A 20,609-nucleotide genomic window follows, 5' to 3' on the forward strand; every position below is an offset into this window, starting at 1 on the left:
AATACTGAGAAAAATATTTGACTGCTATAAATTGACCCATACTTTAAGATTTAAAACTTATTTTATGTGGATGGGCAAGGGTCTCTGACGATAAAAATGAAAACAGTTTATGTTGGGTCAAATGTGAAATGGGCAGATTTTAATTTCCTACAGTAATTTTCCTCCTTTATTGTTTTCTCCTATAACTAATTACAACCATACTAAGAAAAGATGAGTGAAAAGCAATTCCTGATTTTAGACTACAGCATCTCCCAGCCAGTGCATCTGAGCGCTCAGAAATTCTAATTTTTTAGAGAAAAACTTATCTATGTTCAGTGAGTCTTTTAATTAAAACCAAAGGTAGGAAAAGCAAAATCAGAGTACTATGTAAAATCCTTCTTGACAGTTACAAAAAAATCAAAGAATTTTGTGGTATTGAAGGCTTTTATATAAATCATCAATGCTTTCATAGCTCAACACAGTTTAGTTCTTTGAAAAGATCCTAAAATATTTTAAAAGCTTGTCGATAGATCTCTCATGTTTGGTAACTTTGTCATGACATATTTCACTGATGTATGGCCATATTTGCATTGCGCTATAGGACACACATACATATACGCTACCATAGTACTGCTCTTTACTATTCTTCTATGTGACAATATTGCTGCAAAATATGGCACAATGACATAAATCCAACCACTTCTCTACAAGCCTTGTAGTTATTAAGTAGACTGCATTGAAAAATAACACTTTTGAAACTGGTTTCTCATTCCCCTTGCTGCTGCTCGCTTGGTGAGAGTACCGTGCCTGCTTCCCGACAGGCCAATGATTCCAGGGCTCAGCCTCTTTCTACAGGTGTGAAAGAACCCAAATTGCTGCTCGTCATTCCCAGACACAGCTCAGCTGAGTTCCATTTGTTACCTTCACGAGGCCACAAAAATTGGAGATGAATGTATACCAAAGGGTAACAAATATCTAATCCAGAGGAAAAGTCTACCTGCAGTGAAATTGATTTTTGGAAGTCGGCTTCAAATGTAGCACTCCGTATTAAAGTTACCCACTCCATTCATTACTACTACCAATTTGGAGCATAGAGGAAAATTTAACGGTGGATAAAAATACTATTATTAATTTGTAATAATTTTTCTTTATAGATCCTAAAAGAAGATTAATGATGTCTTTAAAAATATGCACTTCTGCCCATGCCAGTGTAACACATTGCAAAACAATGGGAAAGTAGTGTTTTGGCTGTGTTGTGTATTACACGGAATGTATCACTTAAAAGTTCTTTGGTCAGACATGAACATCTGTATGTTAGTGTGTGCAACCTATATACATTTTCTTAAGGCTGCTTTTATTTTGTGTGAAATATGTTTAAAAAAAAAGGTTCTTTACAGGAGCCGTACCTGTAAAATTGGTACAAAAGCAGAACGGGGGATTTTGTTTAGCATCTTACATATTTACTCTGATGCCAACATTTATTAAAAGCCTCTGGTTTAGTGAAGGAGACACCAGTAAGTGGATTGGTTGAAACCAACATTAATCTCATGTCTATCATAGATTTTAAAGTATCTGTAGGTAAGAAATATTTCAAAGCCGTGGGAGGGGCTGCGAGGGGACTTCACTAAGAAAAAAGCTATTGGCAACATGGTGCTTCCCAATTAGAAATTATGAATGAGACTGGTGATGCCCACAAGGTAAAAAGGCTTATAAAAAAAATGTCACACTTTACTATACCAAAAAAAGCGTAGTCACAATGACCATCCTGTGTTCTTGGATTTCTAGTACTCTGTCTTTTAATGAAGCAAAATGAGCTAACTCCACATAAAAAATATGAGAATATCTTGTAATCAAATCTAAGTGAACTGAAAAACATAAGATTTGTTGCAAATGTTTACTTGAGAAAAATTCAAATTATTTCAGTGTCATTTTTTTAGTCAGATTCTACAGAATTTTCACAGTAAAAGGAGAAAATGACACTTTCAGATGTTCTCTTTCTACTTTTCTAAGGATGATAATAAACTAGAACTGTAACAGAAATTGGTTTCATTATAATATAAATTTATTTAATGTTAGAAATCTGAGTACTGACCTTCTTCAGTAGTACGAACCGTTTTAGATTCACTATCCATTCCTTGGAACTCATTAAAATATGGTCGAACTTTAATTTCATAAGTCACCCCCTTTTTCAGATTGACTAAGACAGCACTTCGCTCAGTGGGAACTTTGGCATCTAAATTCTGCCATGAAGATGTAGCCTGCAGGCCTGAAGTCTGACGATACATCACTCGGTAGCCTTGAATAAATTGCGGCTGGCGATCAACCTGGAAAACATCAAAGGGCATATAAACCCAAAGGGAAGACTGCAGAGATCACAATGGATCCATCCTCTCTCCTCTCATCCCTATTTCTCTCATAACTATCACCTGAGTGATGTCATCACTTTTTACTCATTTCTCTGCTACTATGAGTAGCAACTTCTTCCAATTTCAGGTTCACGTTGCTCCTAAGATTGTTTCCTGCAATCAACAATTCCCATTAATGCAGCTTCATATGTGCTGTCCCATATGTTGGGGGTTCCCATTCTCATCCCTTGTCCATTCATTAATACCTTCACTCACTCAAAACATGTTTTTGGTTCCTACTCATAGGTGCCAAGAACTATCCTAAACTCTGGGGATAAAATAGACAACGAAGGTAAGTCAGTCTCTGATATCAGGGTGCTTAGAGTCCAGGTAGGTGGTAGATGTTATACCACGGTCAAGTTATAATCATAATAAATAAGCATAAATGAATGTTACGAATGAGGTGTACCAGGAGCTAAGAAAGCCTACTGTGAAAGAAACATGAATGAGTTAGGAAGGGGAAGACAAAGCTTCTCTGAAGAAGTCACAAGTGCTGAGATCTGCAAGAATAGTAGGATAAATCCTACTATACTTCCCAAGGGAAGAAGTGTGGTGCAGCATGCATAAAATCCCTGTGGCTGGAGAAAGCACAGGAGAGAGACTGGAGCTAGACAGAGCATCTGTTTTAAATGCATATGAAAACTTACACCCATTACCAAATACTAAATAAAAAACTTTTGTTAATTTACCAACTTCTGACTTCTTCTATTGTCCCAGTCTTGACACCATTTAACAACTTTCTTAATCTCTTTACATCTTTTTTTAATTTCCGGATATTATGGGGGTACAAACTTTGGTCGCATAAATTGCCTTTGCACCACTGGAGTCGGAGCTAAAAGCATGCCCATCCCCCAGATAGCATGCATCACACCAGTTAGATGTGAGTTTACCCATCCCTCCACCCCTGCCCACCTGCCCGATCCCTGATGAATGTAACTTCCATATATGCACGTAAGTGTTGATCAATTAGTAACAATTTAATGGTGAGTACATGTGATGTTTGTTTTTCCATTTTTGTGATACTTCTGGAAGAATGGGCTTCAGATCCATCCAGGACAACACAATAGGTATTAGTTCCCTATTTTTTATGGCTGAGTAATACTCCATGGTATACATATACCATATTTTATGAATCCACTCATGTATTGATGGGCACTTGGGTTGTTTCCACATCTTTGCAATTGTGAATTGTACTGCTATAAATTAGAGTACAGATGCCTTTTTTTAATAGAATGTCTTTTTTTCCTTCGGGTAAATATCCAGAAGCGGGATTTCTGGATGAAATGGTAGCTCTACATTTAGTTCTTTGAGGTGTCTCCATACTACTTTCCATAGAGGTTATACTAGCTTGAAATCCCACCAGCAGTGTATGAATGTTCCTATCTCTCTGCAAACATGCCAACATCTGTTGTTTGGGGACTTTTTTAAGGTATAGTAGGTAAACAACTTTTTTAATAATTTTAGTAACACCCATGACACACAGAGAGATGCTAGAAGTTTAGCCTAGAGGAGATACCTGAAAATTGGCCAATCAAATCAGGATGTGGTGATAAATGGACAATTTAGTAAAAACTGGCTACTATTAGAGGCAACAAGATCAATCTGGGAAGTGCTGCATTATTGAGCCTTGAGGATTCATGGGATGTGGCTGGTGGACATCTATTTTTGCCTGCTTGGCATTGCTTCCCCCTTCTTCCCAAAGAGTCCTTGGAGGAGCACTGTTCCCTGGCTCTCAGTCCACAGGGCCAGTAAACAGCTTTTTTAATAACAATCTGACACTTTTGAATCTGAAAACTCATATCACATAGAACTTTTGAACAATGTTTTTGTTCCATTCTTATGATAATTACATACAAATTTAATACATATAAATGCAAGTTAAAAATAAAACATGTTCTTATCTTTGTACATTTATTAAATAATCTTTACTACAGTGTTACAGTTGTTTCATTTTCAGGGAGAAAAGAGCTTGTGGCTTTTGAATTTTTTTAAGTTAAACATTTTTAATGCCTTGTCATGCTTCTAGAAATGCTTGATGTAAACATAACTTATCATAGCACCTTCTCCAACTAATACTCCATATCATAGCTTAATAGCCATATGCTAAGGAGCCTTAAATTTAACATATTTCACTATCAAAGTATAAAGATTAATGGTAAAGAAAAGGAATAACCTCATTTCAGGAAGGTTGTAGAAAAAGCAAAAATATAAAAGAGTATAATGGAGATGGTTATTTTAGCTTTTGAAAAATCTCTTTATCCAGTTGTCAGCATGTTATAAGCAAAGGGTATTCTTTCATGTATTAACATCTAACATTTCTTCTTTAGTTATAGCATTGTTTCATGTATTTATTTTTAAATGAAGGCAGAAAATCAATGAATATTAGCTAAAAATATTGGCTTAGAAAAGTTAAAAATGCAGAACTTCAATCAAAATACAGTGAAACAGAAGAAATTTATCTATGTTTAGAATGTTCAAGCTTGAGAACTCCATGAAGTTGGTAGGTATGAGTCAGTGTGTGTGTGTGTGTTTCTATATATAGCTAACTCCAATTTCCCAGATAAATCTCAATAAGCATGAATCCCTTCACCCACCTGACAGCTTTCTAACCCTCTTAGTTTTTCTGGAGTTAGTGCTACACTTGTATGAGGGTGTATCAAGAAAAGGTGAGCCCAGGTCTGACATGAAGCTCATAATTGATTCCTCATCCATGCAACCAATTAGTGTTTATACCAAGTGACACATTTTTCCAGGAACCAAAAAGTTAAATTTTTGAGAGCCAAAGAGAGATGCCTTTCATCAAAACTGTCAATGTTCAAAAAATTCCTTGCAGCATATGTTAAAACAACATTAAGCTTGCATTTTATAAATTTCTCTGCATTTGCTTTAAGTGAATTTATATACTGAAAGAAAGACATAACTCACAATAATAGCTTGTTAATACTGAAAGAAGCAAGCTGTGTTTTTAAGAAGAACATTAAGCAGCTGTTTCCAGATGAAGGGAGTCTGTAAATCAGGGTAAATTGGTTTTATCCATGTTTGGTTTTCATTAATTAAGTGTTTTAGGGACTTTATGAACCTAATGTTTACTACACAACATTGCCTTGCACACTTCAGTGTGCACTGTCTTGAGCCAGTGTACAGCAAGGGCCTACTTAACAACTAAATAGTTTAACTTGATTTTGTACTGTTGAAGTGCATTTTTTTTTTGCAGGAGGAAATTTGTTGTTACAGGTGGAAGCAAATATAAAAATGTTGAACATAACCTTAAAAAAATAGGTGGGATTTTTATTGGATATGTGTTCTACAACCACTAACTTTTCGAGCTCATTTTGACAGGTGGTCATTTTCAAGTTAAGCCATATGCTTGTTACTGGTTTTATTAACGTTCTGATTATAGGAAGGAGAATTTTCTTTTAAAGTTGATTACAGTCAGAGTCTGGCCACAAATTCACGGTTTTATATAATTCTAAAAATTAGTATTTTCTGAAGCATGGATAAAAAGATTTGTCTTAAGGAAAAAGTGAAATGATGATGATAACTTCAGGCTTCCAGTCATAGGTCCCAATGTGAATTAGAGCTCAACCTCTTAAATCTTCTGAGTCTCAATTTACTTAATTTGTTCACACAGTATCCATATCTCAAGGACACTGAAAGATTCAAATGACACATATAAGTGAAAGCATTTTGCAAGCTTCAGAGATGCACAATGATGAAGCATCCTTGTTAAGGAAGGAACAGGATAAATAAAAGGGCCCAGATGTGGCCCTCGGATTAGCATTTTCAGTAAACTGTCTCAGTGAGATACTCAATATCTATCTTTTCAATTTATGAAAAGAAGCAAAACCAAACCAAACAAAAACTCCATATAAACTGAAAATTCTAAGTGAATTTTTTTTGGTAGGCTTAGCTACTAAGTAACTGATCTGGTTTTAACAGAGTTCTGAAATTCTAGTTCATCAAAACACTCTTTTCAACTCCAGTGCAGTGATACTTAGGGGCAAAGAATATGTAATTCTTTCAGTCTGTGAACAAAAAGAAAAAGCAAAAAATAACACCAGAATCATTATTTTTCAGTAAGTGACTTACTGCTATTTTCCGTTATGAAACAGCAGGTATTTTTTTTTTATCATTTTTGCCTGCCCTCATTATAAAAGAAGTCATTTATAGGAAGCAGTTGTTGCTAACTATTGTAGCTTCAGGTTTACACTGGGATGGGGGCAGTGGGTGGACATATGAATGTCATGCTTTTGGTAATTAATCCTGCTGACCCTTGATAAACTACCTCAGCTGGCCCCAAATTTATATACATGGGCTGGGGAATATATTTCTTCCCTCAGGCCCCAACACATCTGTAACTTATGTGCTAACAATGTAATTATTTAAATAACACACACATTTAGCAAGTTAAAAATATTACATGAAAATAAAGTAGTTACAATTTCTTTGGCAACAAGCCTCATCCCCAGTCTGACTTTATTTTACTAAATTTACCTTATGTCATGTGTAACTACAAACTCATGGAGAACAATATGCTGTTATATTAATTGAATCCCTTCTTTTTTTAAAAAAAATTAAAAAATATGAAAACAACTGATTTCATTATTCAATGGACTGTTATTTGAAAGGGTACTTCATAATAGACACTGTGCTCTGGAAAAATAGAAATGAAAAAAAATGGACTGCAGACTCACAGAAGTTACAGCCCGTGAGGGAGATAGATATGCAAAGTAGCAATGACAAGCTTCTTGGGATATAGAGATGAATATGACAAGGTCCCTGTCTTGGAAGAACTCCCAGTCCACTGTCATGCAATTTTGATCTAATGTGATTTACTCTTTTGAACTCAGTGACTTTTAAAGTGATTAACTTCATAAACATAATGACTTTGATTCTTACCCAAATAATTTCCACATTTAAAACAAACTTAAAAGAATCCCCCTCAAAACTGCCAGCAGAGCGGAAAAGACTTTTTCAATTGAGAATGAGGAAAAATCTGCTACGAAACAATTCAACTATTTCCTTGGCTTTGTTATTTTTGTATCGAGTCAAAGCTACTGAAAGATGGAAAAGGCATGGCAGATAATACTCTTTACTGTGCCGTTGGAAAAAGGATGAGGTAATTATGTTCCCTTCATGGATATGGAAGAATTGAAGCCACTATATGCAGAAAATAGAATAAGTATCTGCTAAATTTTATCAAAAATGGAATTAGAAACACTGTAATCTTAAATAATCACAATTGCTCTTAAAACACAAACTTAGTCTTATTTTTATTAATGTATTACCCACTTTTGTCCTCATAAACCAAAACTTTGACTGATGATGTGGTCTGGTTTAAGAAGCAACGCAATGCTCCATCTAGGATTTTATGTTGAAATCCTGCTATTAAAAGCTATTCCTTATGGCTAAATATTTATCTATAATAGTTTTTCTTTAGATAAACAATGACAACAAAGCAGATTTTAAGTCAGAAAATTCTAATCCTGTCCTTATTAATAAATAGACATGGGATATGGGGAACATTGTTCAACCTGTCTGCATTGATTTCCTCGATAAAAGTAAAGAATTGGACTAAACAGCCTTAAATGTTATTTTAGGTTCTCCTGTTCTAAAAAATAATGTCTTCATATTTCCCCATACGGGTGTAGATAAGTAATGATGTCTTTTTTGGTACCTAAAGACAGAGTTAATAATTTCCCTGTTGATTGAAATTTCTGTCTATAGTGTGCATTTATATCTGTTATGGCACTTATCCCTTCTATTGTCATTAAGAATTTCCATGTCTTGGCTGGGCGCGGTGGCTCACGCCTGTAATCCTAGGACTCTGGGAGGCCGAGGTGGGTGGATCGCTCGAGGTCAGGAGTTCGAGACCAGCCTGAGCGAAACCCTGTCTCTACTAAAAATAGAAATAAAAATTATCTGGACAGCTAAAAATATATAGAGAAAAAATTAGCCGGGCATGGTGGCGCATGCCTCTAGTCCCAGCTACTCGGGAGGCTGAGGCAGTAGGATCACTTAAGCCCAGGAGTTTGAGGTTGCTGTGAGCTAGGCTGACGCCACGACATTCACACTAGCAACAAAGTGAGACTCTGTCTCAAAAAAAAAAAAAAAAAAAAGAATTTCCATGTCTCTTTTAACTAGATTTGTGTCTCTTTCTATTGTGCTCCCACATCTACAGAACATAATGGGTTATCAAAAACATGCTTGTTGAACTGGATTTTTTCAATGGAGTTATTATTGAAAAGACATCAGAATAATTTTCTTCATTGTGTTTTATACTTCAAATATAACTACTCAAGAACCAATAGAAAATAACCAGTTGTTCTTTTGAAACCTCTTTTATTTAGGGAGTTGATTGGAATTTGTGAAATAGTTGTTTCCCTAAAGTAACTTGGGCTTCAAGGGGGAAAAATACAATTTTTTGACTTACAGTTCTCCTTACGCTTACATAACAGTAAAATAACTACAATAATAGAGATATTATATTAATAAATACATTCTAAATAAACAATAGTATAAATAAAAAAAATTTTTCAGCTATCTCTAATCAAATGCTCATTACTTATACAAGTTCTGCCACATACACAGAAGGCTCGAAGTAAATGTGATTTTCTATCATCCTAATATATCTCCTTATAAATTTTTAGAAGTTATATTGGAGAGAACTTGGGTATAAATGAGAAGTTAGCACTATATGATCTGTATTAGGCACAGAGAAGAGCATTATCTGACTTCTCTCAAAGCACAAACACATACACACAAATATTAGTATTCCCTAATATGACTAATATCACTATTCTATACTATTTGTTGTTTTTCCTGCAGTAGCTACCATCTGATCAACAGTTTGCATTTTGAGATAACAATGGGCATTTGGACACATTTAATAATGCACAGTATTTGAATATTGTTAACATATATTAAAATATTATTTTTAACACCCACTAATTTTTGACTACTCACGTTAAATAAAAAGATGAACATTAGTCACTAAAGAAATGCAAATTAAAACCACAATAATATACCACTATACAGCCACTAGAACGGCTATAGCCCAAAAGAGAGATAGTGATAAGTGTTGACAAAGATGTGAGAAAAAATGGCAAGGATTTGAGAGAAACTGGAACATTGAAACATTGCTAGTGAGAATACAAAATGGTACAACCACTTTAGAAAACATTTTGCTAATTCATCAAAATGTTAAGTGGAGTGTTACCAATATTACTCAACAATTTCTAGGTGTATACCAAGAGAAATGAAAACATATGTCCACACGAAGACCTGTATACACATGTTTATGGCAGCATTATTCACATTAGCCAAAAGTGAAAACAACCCAGAAATCCATCAACTGATGAAGGGATAAACAGAATGTGACATAGTCATACAATGGCATACTATTCAGCAATAAAAAGAAACAAGGTACTGACACATGCTGCAACATGGATGAACCTCAAAAACATTATGCCAAGTGAAAGAAGCCAAACCCAAAAGACCACATATTGCATGATTCTATTCACATGAAAAGTCTAGAATTAGGCAAATCTACACAGACATAGAGTAGATTCATGGTTGCAAATGGCTAAGGCAGGAGAAAATGGGGAAACAACTGCCAATGAGTGTAGGGTTTCATTTTGAGATGATGAATGTTCTAAAATTAGAGTTTAGCGATGATTTCAGAACTCTCTAAATATACTAAAAAACATGGAGGTGTTCACTTTAACTATGTTATATTAATTATATTTCAGTAAAGCTGTTAGAAAATTCAGAAGACAACATACCATGTTTATATCGCAATCAATTTTTACTATATTAACTCCATTTACTTTTATAATTTATTGAATATTTTCTTTTACTCTCATTGATTACACCTTGATTTTAAATGGTGAGGAGTTTTATTATTATTTTTTAGTTTATTCATTTGCATTTTCCTTTTTTTGTTTTGTTTTCCTTAAAGGAATAGAAGAGATCACCCTTGACATAACTTTTGAAAACTTACCGTCCATGTGACCTGAACAGTGGTAGGAGTCAATACAACTGGAGTGTGAAGACGGACAATAACATCTCCTAGTTCTTTCTGCACTTGTCTATGGTCCACGCCTTGTGCTGGTGGGCTGATATCTGCAGTTAGATAAGATAGTCATTCCCTATTTTTAAAAAAGTGTAGTAAAATTTCTATTTATTTCATATAACCCAATATTATGCCTTTAGAGCTAGTTACAGGGGAAAAAAATGAAAACTCTTTTGTGACAAAAAGCATTTAAGCTTATATACATAAATATCACAATGGTAGGGCACAATTTGAGAGATAATGTTTATCTTTCCTAAATACATATTAATAAATGAGTGTTTATAATCCCTCATTCAAATTGAGCACATTGTTGTATAAGATCACTTATTTTCTTATTAAAGCATAACCTATGTGCTCTAAGATTTCTCTAGAAAGATCAGCTAGCTGTAGATGTTGGTGTAGTGAAAGGATTTTCCTAAGTAGTAAATTGGGACACATTTGAAAATTTGTTTAGTAATTTTCTGAATCCCTTGTCCCAGTGAGTAGGTTGTGCTTTCTTAGTTCTTGACCTACTTCCATCCAGGAGCATAGCAGGGGAGGAATGGTAGACTGGAAGGTGAATCGTGTCATTAAAAGTAAACACAGTGAGAGGGGAGAGAGGAAGGAACTCCCCAAATTCACAAAAATACTGTTGACAGAAAAAGTTAGAATGCTCATAACATGCCCTAAAGTAATAAATTTTGAACAATACTGCAATATCCGACAAGAGGTCATGCAGCTGCTTTTTAGGAGTGATGGGGAGAGGAGGGAAGAAAGAATGGTGGTGTTTAAAATGTTATACCTTCAGTCGTACATTGTTATGCCTCCTTCTTCACAAGTCAGCTAAATACTACTCTATGTCCTCAAAAATTCTCTGTCCATTAATAAAAAATGATAAATTATAGACATTTGAGTCCATCTGATTGATATCAAACACTGAATTTCACACATAGTCAAATCAACTTCTTTAACTGGTACACTTTAATGTTAAGTTGATTTTTTTTTCTCTATTTAAGGAAGGAAGTCCAATTTAAAATGATTTATTTTCTTAATCTTATTTTCTCCTACTTTCTCAGGCCACAATGCAGCACTCTGCAAAAGTACTTTTAAGTGTATATCTCAACTCTAATTTAAATCGGCTATGCTATCTTAAATTGGGATATAAATGATTGGGAACTGCACTTTGGTGACTTTTTTTCCAGTTCCACTTTTGTCATCCTTAACATAAACAGCGAAGTGAAGGTTTACTTGATTTGAAAAAAAAAAAAGTCCCTTTATGTGAATAATATTAACCTTGTTGATATATGTCATCTATTTTGATGTTGATAGTGCAAACATTTTTAGCTTTAATGAAATAAAAGATTTTTAGATTCTGTGGCATTTCATACCTTTGAAAACTAAGAGCTCACAAAGTGAAGTGCTCTTTGAAAAAAAGCGCTTTGCAGAATGCAAAGCTGCTGAAAGTGTAGTATCAAAAAATAACCCTGACATTCAGACACAACTCATGAGTTTTCCTATTAAATATCTGTTAAGAGAACATAAGTCTTTTGCTCTATATAGTCTTTCAACTGGAACAAACCAGATCACAAACAACTTTTCATTAATCTTTTTTGACCTTTTCACCAACAGTTATTTTATGAGTCAAGATTTAGTGACTGGCATAGGTATTGAATGATCAAGAAACTCTGCCAGGTTTAATCACGCCAAAATTCTTCCCATTCTGTTTCTCTACCTCACATTGCAGCTACACACAAAAACTATTTCTATCCACACAGGTATAAATGGTCTAAATGCTCAAATTTCTGGACTTAAAATTGTAGACCTCTTCCATTTCACATTCAATAATTTAATTTCTCATTAAATTCAGATACACTAAAAGCAATTGGAAGGTAGGTAAGGTAAAATATAACTAGTTTCAGATCTTCAAATTCCTTGTTGTGCTTTTTATTTCTCCTGAGACAGGTTCTTTACCTACAGGCCCTTCATCATTGTGGAAAATTAATCACATTACTGCTTGGAGAACAATAGCAAAGTGGCATTCCCTCCTCCCTTGACTGTCATCATGTCAGCAATGTTACAAAGTCACGTGGTGACTTTATTTCACTCGATTTTTTTAAGGCACCCTTCTCTGTTATAATAGCATGCTAGTTACTATCATTGAACTACATTGTAATTATAATAATATTTTATGGCTGTATGGTGCTTTTCATTGCATAAAAATACTACTTTAAATTATATCTTGTTCAAAGGCTTTTACAAATAAGAAATAATTAACCCTTTCTGAAGAAGCCTGTGGGAAGTAGGTTATAACAAATAATAAAACCACCATTTCTAGTTTATTAATTCCCTTCACCTACTCATAGGAGGGAGACTATAATGTAGCATTGTACATTAAACCTCAGACTCTGATGACTTCTTAGTTTGAAGAGAAAGGTTACTAAGGATGAAATGATGAAATCTTCCATTTTGAAATTATATTTTAATATTCTGGGTTTTTTTTATTAGTTAAATAATTGCATTCCTCAGGAAGAAAATTTGATTTCCTGCTTTCTGAAATAAATTACTCTTTAAATATCTGATTTAATAAAATACATTTTAGTAGTGGTTGTAAAACTTACACACCAGCATTACGAGGAGGTTTTGTTAAAACAGACACTGGGCCCCAGTCCCAGAGCTTTTGAGCTGGAACCTGAAAGTCTGTTTCTAACAGTCCCAGACGATGCAGATGCTGCTTACCAGGGAACCACACTTTGAGAACCACTGCACTATAGAAAGAGAATTTGTGAATACTAGGAAATAATTTTGATATCCTTATCTGGGCATCAATTCATTAAAGAACACTTTTTTGCTATTATATAATTAATTTCCAAAAAGAAAAACATTTTTCCTCCCTTTGAAATACAGTGAAGCCTTAAGTTAGAGGATTCACTCTTACTATGTAGATATACCCAATTATTTTGTTCATTTCTAACTAAATAGACCCTAAAAGCTCCAGAAATAAGACACAACTCACCAAGGTAAATAATAAGCTTTCTACTTCACTGGCTAAAGTCTAGTGCATCATTATAAAGAGCAAGGCAGATACATTTACTTTTCCTCATGCAATCCCATTGTTCTTAAGTATCTGTCTGACATTTCCTTCTAGAACCAGTCACGTTTACCGCTGTTGAAATTACCTTGTGTGCGCACAGGATCTGACATAGGGCTTGGGTCACTGAGACCTTGGGGGTTGATTGCTCTGACCATGAACAAGTAGACTGTGTTGGGCCGCAGTCCTCTCACAGTATAGAGGGTGGACTTTACGTGGTTTGCCACTGTCTGCCAGCTATTGCTTACTGATTGGCTGAAAAACGAACAGAAAGTTCATTTAAAGAACAGGCATAAGAGTATTAGAAATGGAATTGGGTTTCAATGACAAAGGTTAATGGCTGAAAATTAAACACACACACACACACACACACACACACACACACACACAACACTTGGAGTGTTCAGCCCAATAAATGAAACATTTGGATGATTTCAGTTTATTCAACAACAAAGCCGAGCCCACCTAACGAAAGTGCCATGCACAACAAAATTAAACTCAGCCCAGGAGATGTGACAGCCCTTTGCTAATGCACAGCAGCCCACTAAATGAATACCTGTAAAAGGAACAGAGGCCAAGATCACAACATCAAGTATATACAATAAATATGGTCCTCGTAAATGTATATATATACCTTGAAAAGAATTAACCTGTAGAAAGAATAAATGGACTACAGAGTAAATTATGCCAATACATTTTCCTGTTACAAGGTGTGTTTTCTTTTGCATCAATTCCACATGCAATATTATAATAGAGCCTTCTAAAACTACATATCTGTAAAAGAAGAAAGGAAGCATGTAATGAATATTTTCCCTTGGTTACATCTTTAATAAAATTGTACATTACACAGTATTGTGATTTCTCATCTCAGAATGGTGAAATATCTCTGAATCTGCATGTGGGGGCCCCTTTACAGCTGGCCACAGATGGATGCCATTTTAGAACATTTTGTCTAAGGTCAGATGCTAGTTTTGCTCAGAAGGAACAGAAAATGGGATTTTTCAGGGTGAGCTGCTTATTTTTCAGATATCCTTTGGTACCAAGGCATAAAAATTATAGAAAAATAATATTTTGAAATTTGAATACTAAGTATCTATCATTACCTTAAATATAGATTAAAGAAGCCTAAAATGAAAATGATCATTTGTCCTAATGCTTACAAAGAATAGTGGTTATCCTTTAAATTTTATAATGTCAAATAGAAGTACAGTGAAATGGAATATGAAAGTACATTTTCCCATATGTATAATTATTTTATCAAGTTCCCATAAGATAATTTTATAATAATATTTATAGTCTGTATCTTTAAGTTGATGAATAATGAAATAAAATAATGAAAAGATCTTTTTCTTTCAGCAACTAGAAACATATGGAATAAATTTCTTAATTGCAGTTTTTAATTTTCTCTCAGGTATATCCAATAGATGTATTTCAATATATGGCATTTAAAAACTTGGAGTTATTTTAAGTTCTGCTCTGCTAGTAGGGATAAAGATCCCAGAGTCCCATGTCTCAATAAATGTTATATAACTTTAAAAAGTGTCTGTGCCTAATTAAATCATTTTCTGCTTAGTTGTAATGCCCAAATTATCATCTTAAATCCTTACAATCGTCAGGGTAAAAAAAAAAAGGAGCTAAGTGATTATATCATGAACTAGATCACTATAGACCTAGGCATGGATAATGCATATTTAATCTTACAATTAAGTTATAAACAAAAGTGTAGTCTGTTCTCAAATATACTAAGAGAGAAATGATCAATTCTTAAAAGGCATTGATTGAAAATGTCCTTAAAATATAACAGCAGGATAGCTCAGGTGCTATTTTAGAATATAGGAGCAAAAGCAAAAGCCCAATGAAGAGAAAAGGAATTGTCCCATACCTGAAAGCCTCAATGATATATGCACTTGCTGGAAGGGTTCCAGGGGTACCTGGTTGCCAAGACAAGGTGACACTGTTCTTAGTAACATCAGTGACCTGCGGTTTGGATGGTGGCCCTGGCAGGTCACTTAAATCATAGTTTTTACTGATTGTTGCTCCAGATTCTATGGAGGAGAGACAGAAAAAACTTCATTCCTGATTGCATAAGCTGACAATAATGCTTAAAAGAAGGAAATAGTCTATTAAAGGAGTTAACCTAGGCTACAAGCAATTCATCTCCATGAATCAGACATAAGTCAGTGAATACTTACTTCTCCTACATGTTAATAAGTATAAGCTTTACTTTTACACATGATCTCTAGAATTGCTTGTGCTTTAGAGGAAGTAAAATAACAATATTATCAAGGACAAATGAATTTCACAAATGCAATTCTATTTGCAAACTCATGCATGAATTAAAAACTGGCACTGAATGTAAAGACTTAAATTGACGTTCAATGAATTAAAAACCTTGATCTCTCCGTAACTTATTTGATAATGATCTAGCACTGAAAGGGGCTCAAGATTTCTGCTATTAAGTTAATTTGCGAAGAACTCACCTGTTACATCCAGCACTGCACTCCAGGAAGTCTCCCCACTTGAACTCGTAGCCACACAAGTATAGGTGCCAGTATCAGAAATCTAGCATGCATAGAAGTGAGTGGATTATTGTTGTAATCTATTTGTAGAATAATTACTCAATGTCAGTGAGGAAGTATTTAATTTATTAAAATTATTTGTATCATTTGGGGTCCAAATTATGCATTAGAGTCAATCATATGTATAGAGAAAATAACAAAATAAACTCAATAATGTTATTCATAACATTGATTCAAAAGGGCTTTTTAAATTTCTACAACTAAATATTATTTGTCTGGTAAACTCTATTTATTCCTCTCTTTTTTTTTTTTTTTTTTGGTAATACTCTTATCTCTTAATTCCATTTTATGGTAGGGCTTTACTATATCAGAGTTAGATGTGGACAACTCAAGACAGAATTTATTCAGATTTCTATGAACTCTCAGAGAATCAGTAATGAAAAACTGTTCTTTCTGTCTCAAATAAAATATGTTTTAATGAACAAAATGTACCCAAGAATAAATAAGCAATGAGATAATAGGGGACCACACTTCCTTTCTTTTTAAAGACTTAGAAAAAAGTGAAAATAATTTTTTTAAAGGAGAACTAAATTTTTCCTTTACAAAGGTCAGTACTCACTTATACGTAAATTGCAACAGTGAAACAGTGAATAAAATAAAGTATCATTAAAAAACAAACAAACTATGCTTATGGAATTACTGCAATGTCAAGCTGAAAGGGACCATAAAAATAATCCAATGCATAACTCTTTTTTAACGCATACTTAAAAATTTGCCATTTTATTGAACACTTGAAATGTTTCCTTATTCACTGAAGAGTGGCAAAAGACTTTTAGAAAGAGTTGATGATATAATCAAGAGTTCTCTGTTACGGATGTAAAAGGCACAAGATTCTGTGATTGTACCTTAAAATACACCCCAAGATCAAGAAACAACTCAAAACTCCTCTCTGTGACTGAGCCTTGTGGGCTTAGATTGCAAGCAACATTCATTGGCATTAGTTTAGGGGTAAAGGAAAAGTGACACTGGGAAGAGAAACCGATAACCAAACAAAATAAGACAAGGCAGAGGTGTAAAATTAAAATTCCGTGATGAATGTGAGTCTAATTGTTGATAAAATATGGAAGTTCATAGAATATTATATCTGCTGGGTTCAAAATGTAAGTGTATTGATGATTCAAGCTTTCATGATTGATTCTCAGGTAAATCATTAGTGCATGGATGTTACTGTCATTTCACTATCTTAATTGATTTTAAATGCCAGCATGTATTTTCACTTAAGTTTCAAATCGCTCTGGCATGTCATTCTTTGCCATCTTATCTCTATACAATTGTCTTCTATTACACAGAGGGATGATGGGGATAGCCATTGTGGAGAGAGCCATTCTTTCAAATGTGGCTGTGCATGCATTACAGTCATTAGAAATCTTTGCATTTAAGAAGCATCACTCACAAACTAAATATAATGAGCTGAGGTTGGATTCTAATGGGATGTTCATTTGAATATGGTCTGTAAAAGAGTCAAAGAATTTGCATTTTATTGTAGCTGTTGAACTAAAATGTAGCATTTGTTATTACTTGCAAATGCTAAAAGAAGTGTATGTAGGTAATGCTTCTTAACTACATCTCCTTGTCATTGTGTGGAGGTACAAGTCTGACATTAGCTGTGGTAGGTATGTTTTAATGAGTATTGGAATATTCTACTTCTTAAAAGATACAGATTCAGTTACCAATTAGCAGGACTATGAGGACACAATATTCATCATGTTATTTTTTCCCGTTTCATTAAGTACTGAAAAAGAAATAGTAAGACATAAAGGAATATGACCTACAGAAACCCTCTCTTGACTGTACGAGTGAAGTACTGGAAACCCTATTTTTATCCCTCTATAAAGATGGTCATATTATAGAAAAAGAGCAATGTTTTCATCTTGCAGTTTATAAAAAATGATATCAAAAACCAAAATATAATTGATAAAACTCATTCCTGTATCATCATCATAATCGCCACATTTCTTTCTATTCCTTTAACTTTAAATAATGACTTTTCTAGTCAGTAGTGCTTCATATCTTTTCTACCCTTGTCCTTTTATCTTTAATCAATTGCTTTAAAAAGAGATTAATGTGCTAGCAAACTCTATCACCTACTTTTCTCCTTGTGCAGTTGGCTGCAGACAAGCTCCTAGGAGCTGGCATCTCAGAGACACTACTCAGAAGCCTGTCAGAGGGCTCAAAGTTTGTCTGACATCATCAAGCACCCACCTTTAATTGCTTCTTTCAAACACTACTAGAAATCTTGACTACTCAAGCATACCCTTTAATTCAGTGATACAGTGAAAATGCATTAACCTCCATGGCCCAAGTCTGCCTTTAGCCCAGAGATAGAGGTTAAAGTGTTTACACAAAGAGAGTTAGCATTAATTTTTTAATAACTTCCATTTTCTTCAGAGAAGGTTAACGATTTATAATCAATAAAAACAAGCTAAAAATATCCGTATTAATTTACTTTTAACTGAGCTTGGTAACATTATTTCTAGAGCAATAATTAATGTCTATGTCTCAAAATTAAAGTTAATTATATATATAAATTATATTAATAAATTAAAATTTGTTCATGTATGTGTTTTTATGCATGCAGAAAAAATAGAGTCATTCTTCCTTCTGTCGTATAAATCTGAATGATATAATAATAAACAACCAGATAAACATGCAATTGTAAATATGTTCCCATCGTAAGAAAAGAATCCTCCAAATTATAACCATTTCAAAATATATGTAGTGAAAAATTTTTACCTTCTTTCTTGGCTTCAGAATGGAAAATTCTACAACATTGCTTTGTTTTGTTTTGTTTTGTTTCTCTATCTTGGCTCCCAATTTCTACCTGGACAACAGATTCTACTAAATTGCTGCTCCACTGAATCATTTTCAATCAATTTTTCTTCACGCATTGTTATATCAGCTATGTTAGTTCTGGTTCTCATCCCCAATCTTGTGATTACTATCATATACTCTCTAGCTTTAGCATAACATTTGCTACATGGAGAATGAGGGGAGAAATTTACTATACCTGACTGAATATACTGGTAGAGGACAGGTGGCCTCCATGATAACAACCTTCTGGTATTTACACTTTGTGTAATCCTTCACCTGGAGTGTGGGTGGGACCTGTTGACTTAATTCTAACTAATAGAATATCACGAGTCTCACTATGTCATGTTTGTGATTTGTTACACAGATTGTAATGCTCATCTTGCTAAAAAACTCTTTTCCTTGCTAATTCAGATGAAGCAAGTAATTGGATGAAGCTGATTTGGATGATGAAGTAATCATATTGGAAAGATCCACATGGCAAGGGACTAAAGGCAGCCTCCAGTCAACAGGCAGCAAGAAGCTGAGATTGTTAGTTCAGTAGCCACAAGGAACTATATGGTACCAACAATCATGCCGATCGGAAGCAAATCCATCCTCAATCTTCAGATGAGACCACAACCCTAATCTGTACTCAAATGCATCTTTATGAAACCCTCAAGCAGAAGAACCAGCTCGGTCATGTCCAGGCTCTTAACTCACAGAAACTGTGATACAATAAATGTGTGTTGCTTTAAGTCTCTATAGTTTTACTAATATTGTCATATATAATAGATAACTCATATAATATTGATAATTTCATATTTTATTTTGAGTTGCTCCTGAAGCAGGTCTGACTTGTTAAGTTTCTAGAAACAGTGATTATTTGTCATGTAAACTTCATTTAATAAACCACCAATGGCTTGTTTTTTTCCATGGGTTTAAATCTAAACTACACAGCAACTTAATCCAAAATACAAGGTTTTCCACCAACTAGCCAAACATGCTTCCTATGTATTTAGTCTCATCTCTTTATTTTTTTCCACTCAACTGTTTGGCCTAGCCACTTTATCTACATTTCCCATAATCTTCTTTGCTAATGAGAGTAAATCATCACTTTAAAATTATCTTAAAGTATCTTACTATTATTAGTTTTATATGTTTAAGATTTCTAGTTTCATTGACTGCATACATAAGTGATAGAATGAAGGAATAAAAGTTTCAAGGTCTGTTATGAATTTATGAGTAACATCAAAACAAAGACCTTCTTTCTACTTTTGCATTATCATTTTAAAATAAGACATAGCATAACCTATTTTAAAATATATAGCAATTGTGTTGGGATGTAGGATTTTAAGTTCACCACAGTTTTTACCCAGAGCAGTACTCATATTGAGATGATGACTGAAGTACAAGTCGAATGGTACTTACCCTTAAATTCTTAATCTGCAGTGTTCCTTGCTCTTGTATAGTTGCTCTTGGATCTCTACCCAGAAAAGTAAATCCCTCCTTTAACCAGCTAATTACAGGAAGAGGATCACCAGTGGCTTTGCATTTTAGTAATGCTGTACCATCTACTGCTAGTGTTTGATTGGCTGGTCCTTGTAGAATTATGGGTGGAGGTCTATCTGTCAAAACTAAAAAATAAAGACATTTTCAGAATATTTTAACTTCTATGAAATCCAGTAGTCTTGATACATTGTCACTGAAAGTAAAGT

The 20,609-nt window shown here is 34.1% G+C and overlaps 1 protein-coding gene across 3 annotated transcripts in view; it reads right to left on the reverse strand.

The window, feature by feature from the left end:
• ROBO2 (roundabout guidance receptor 2) overlaps positions 1 to 20,609 on the reverse strand; it is a 1,246,741-nt gene that overhangs the window by 76,055 nt on the left and 1,150,077 nt on the right. For all 3 annotated transcript variants that reach the window (XM_045540457.1, XM_045540456.1, XM_045540455.1), the window contains 6 exons: positions 20,323 to 20,528; positions 16,006 to 16,087; positions 15,408 to 15,570; positions 13,614 to 13,780; positions 10,387 to 10,508; positions 2,072 to 2,303 (listed from right to left, as the gene is read on the reverse strand). In XM_045540457.1, coding sequence (XP_045396413.1) covers positions 2,072 to 2,303; positions 10,387 to 10,508; positions 13,614 to 13,780; positions 15,408 to 15,570; positions 16,006 to 16,087; positions 20,323 to 20,528 — 972 coding nt within the window. The remainder of the gene's footprint in view (positions 1 to 2,071; positions 2,304 to 10,386; positions 10,509 to 13,613; positions 13,781 to 15,407; positions 15,571 to 16,005; positions 16,088 to 20,322; positions 20,529 to 20,609) is intronic.

The sequence above is a fragment of the Lemur catta genome, chromosome 1, assembly GCF_020740605.2.
Source record: "Lemur catta isolate mLemCat1 chromosome 1, mLemCat1.pri, whole genome shotgun sequence".
In the NCBI taxonomy this organism is placed as follows: domain Eukaryota; kingdom Metazoa; phylum Chordata; class Mammalia; order Primates; family Lemuridae; genus Lemur; species Lemur catta.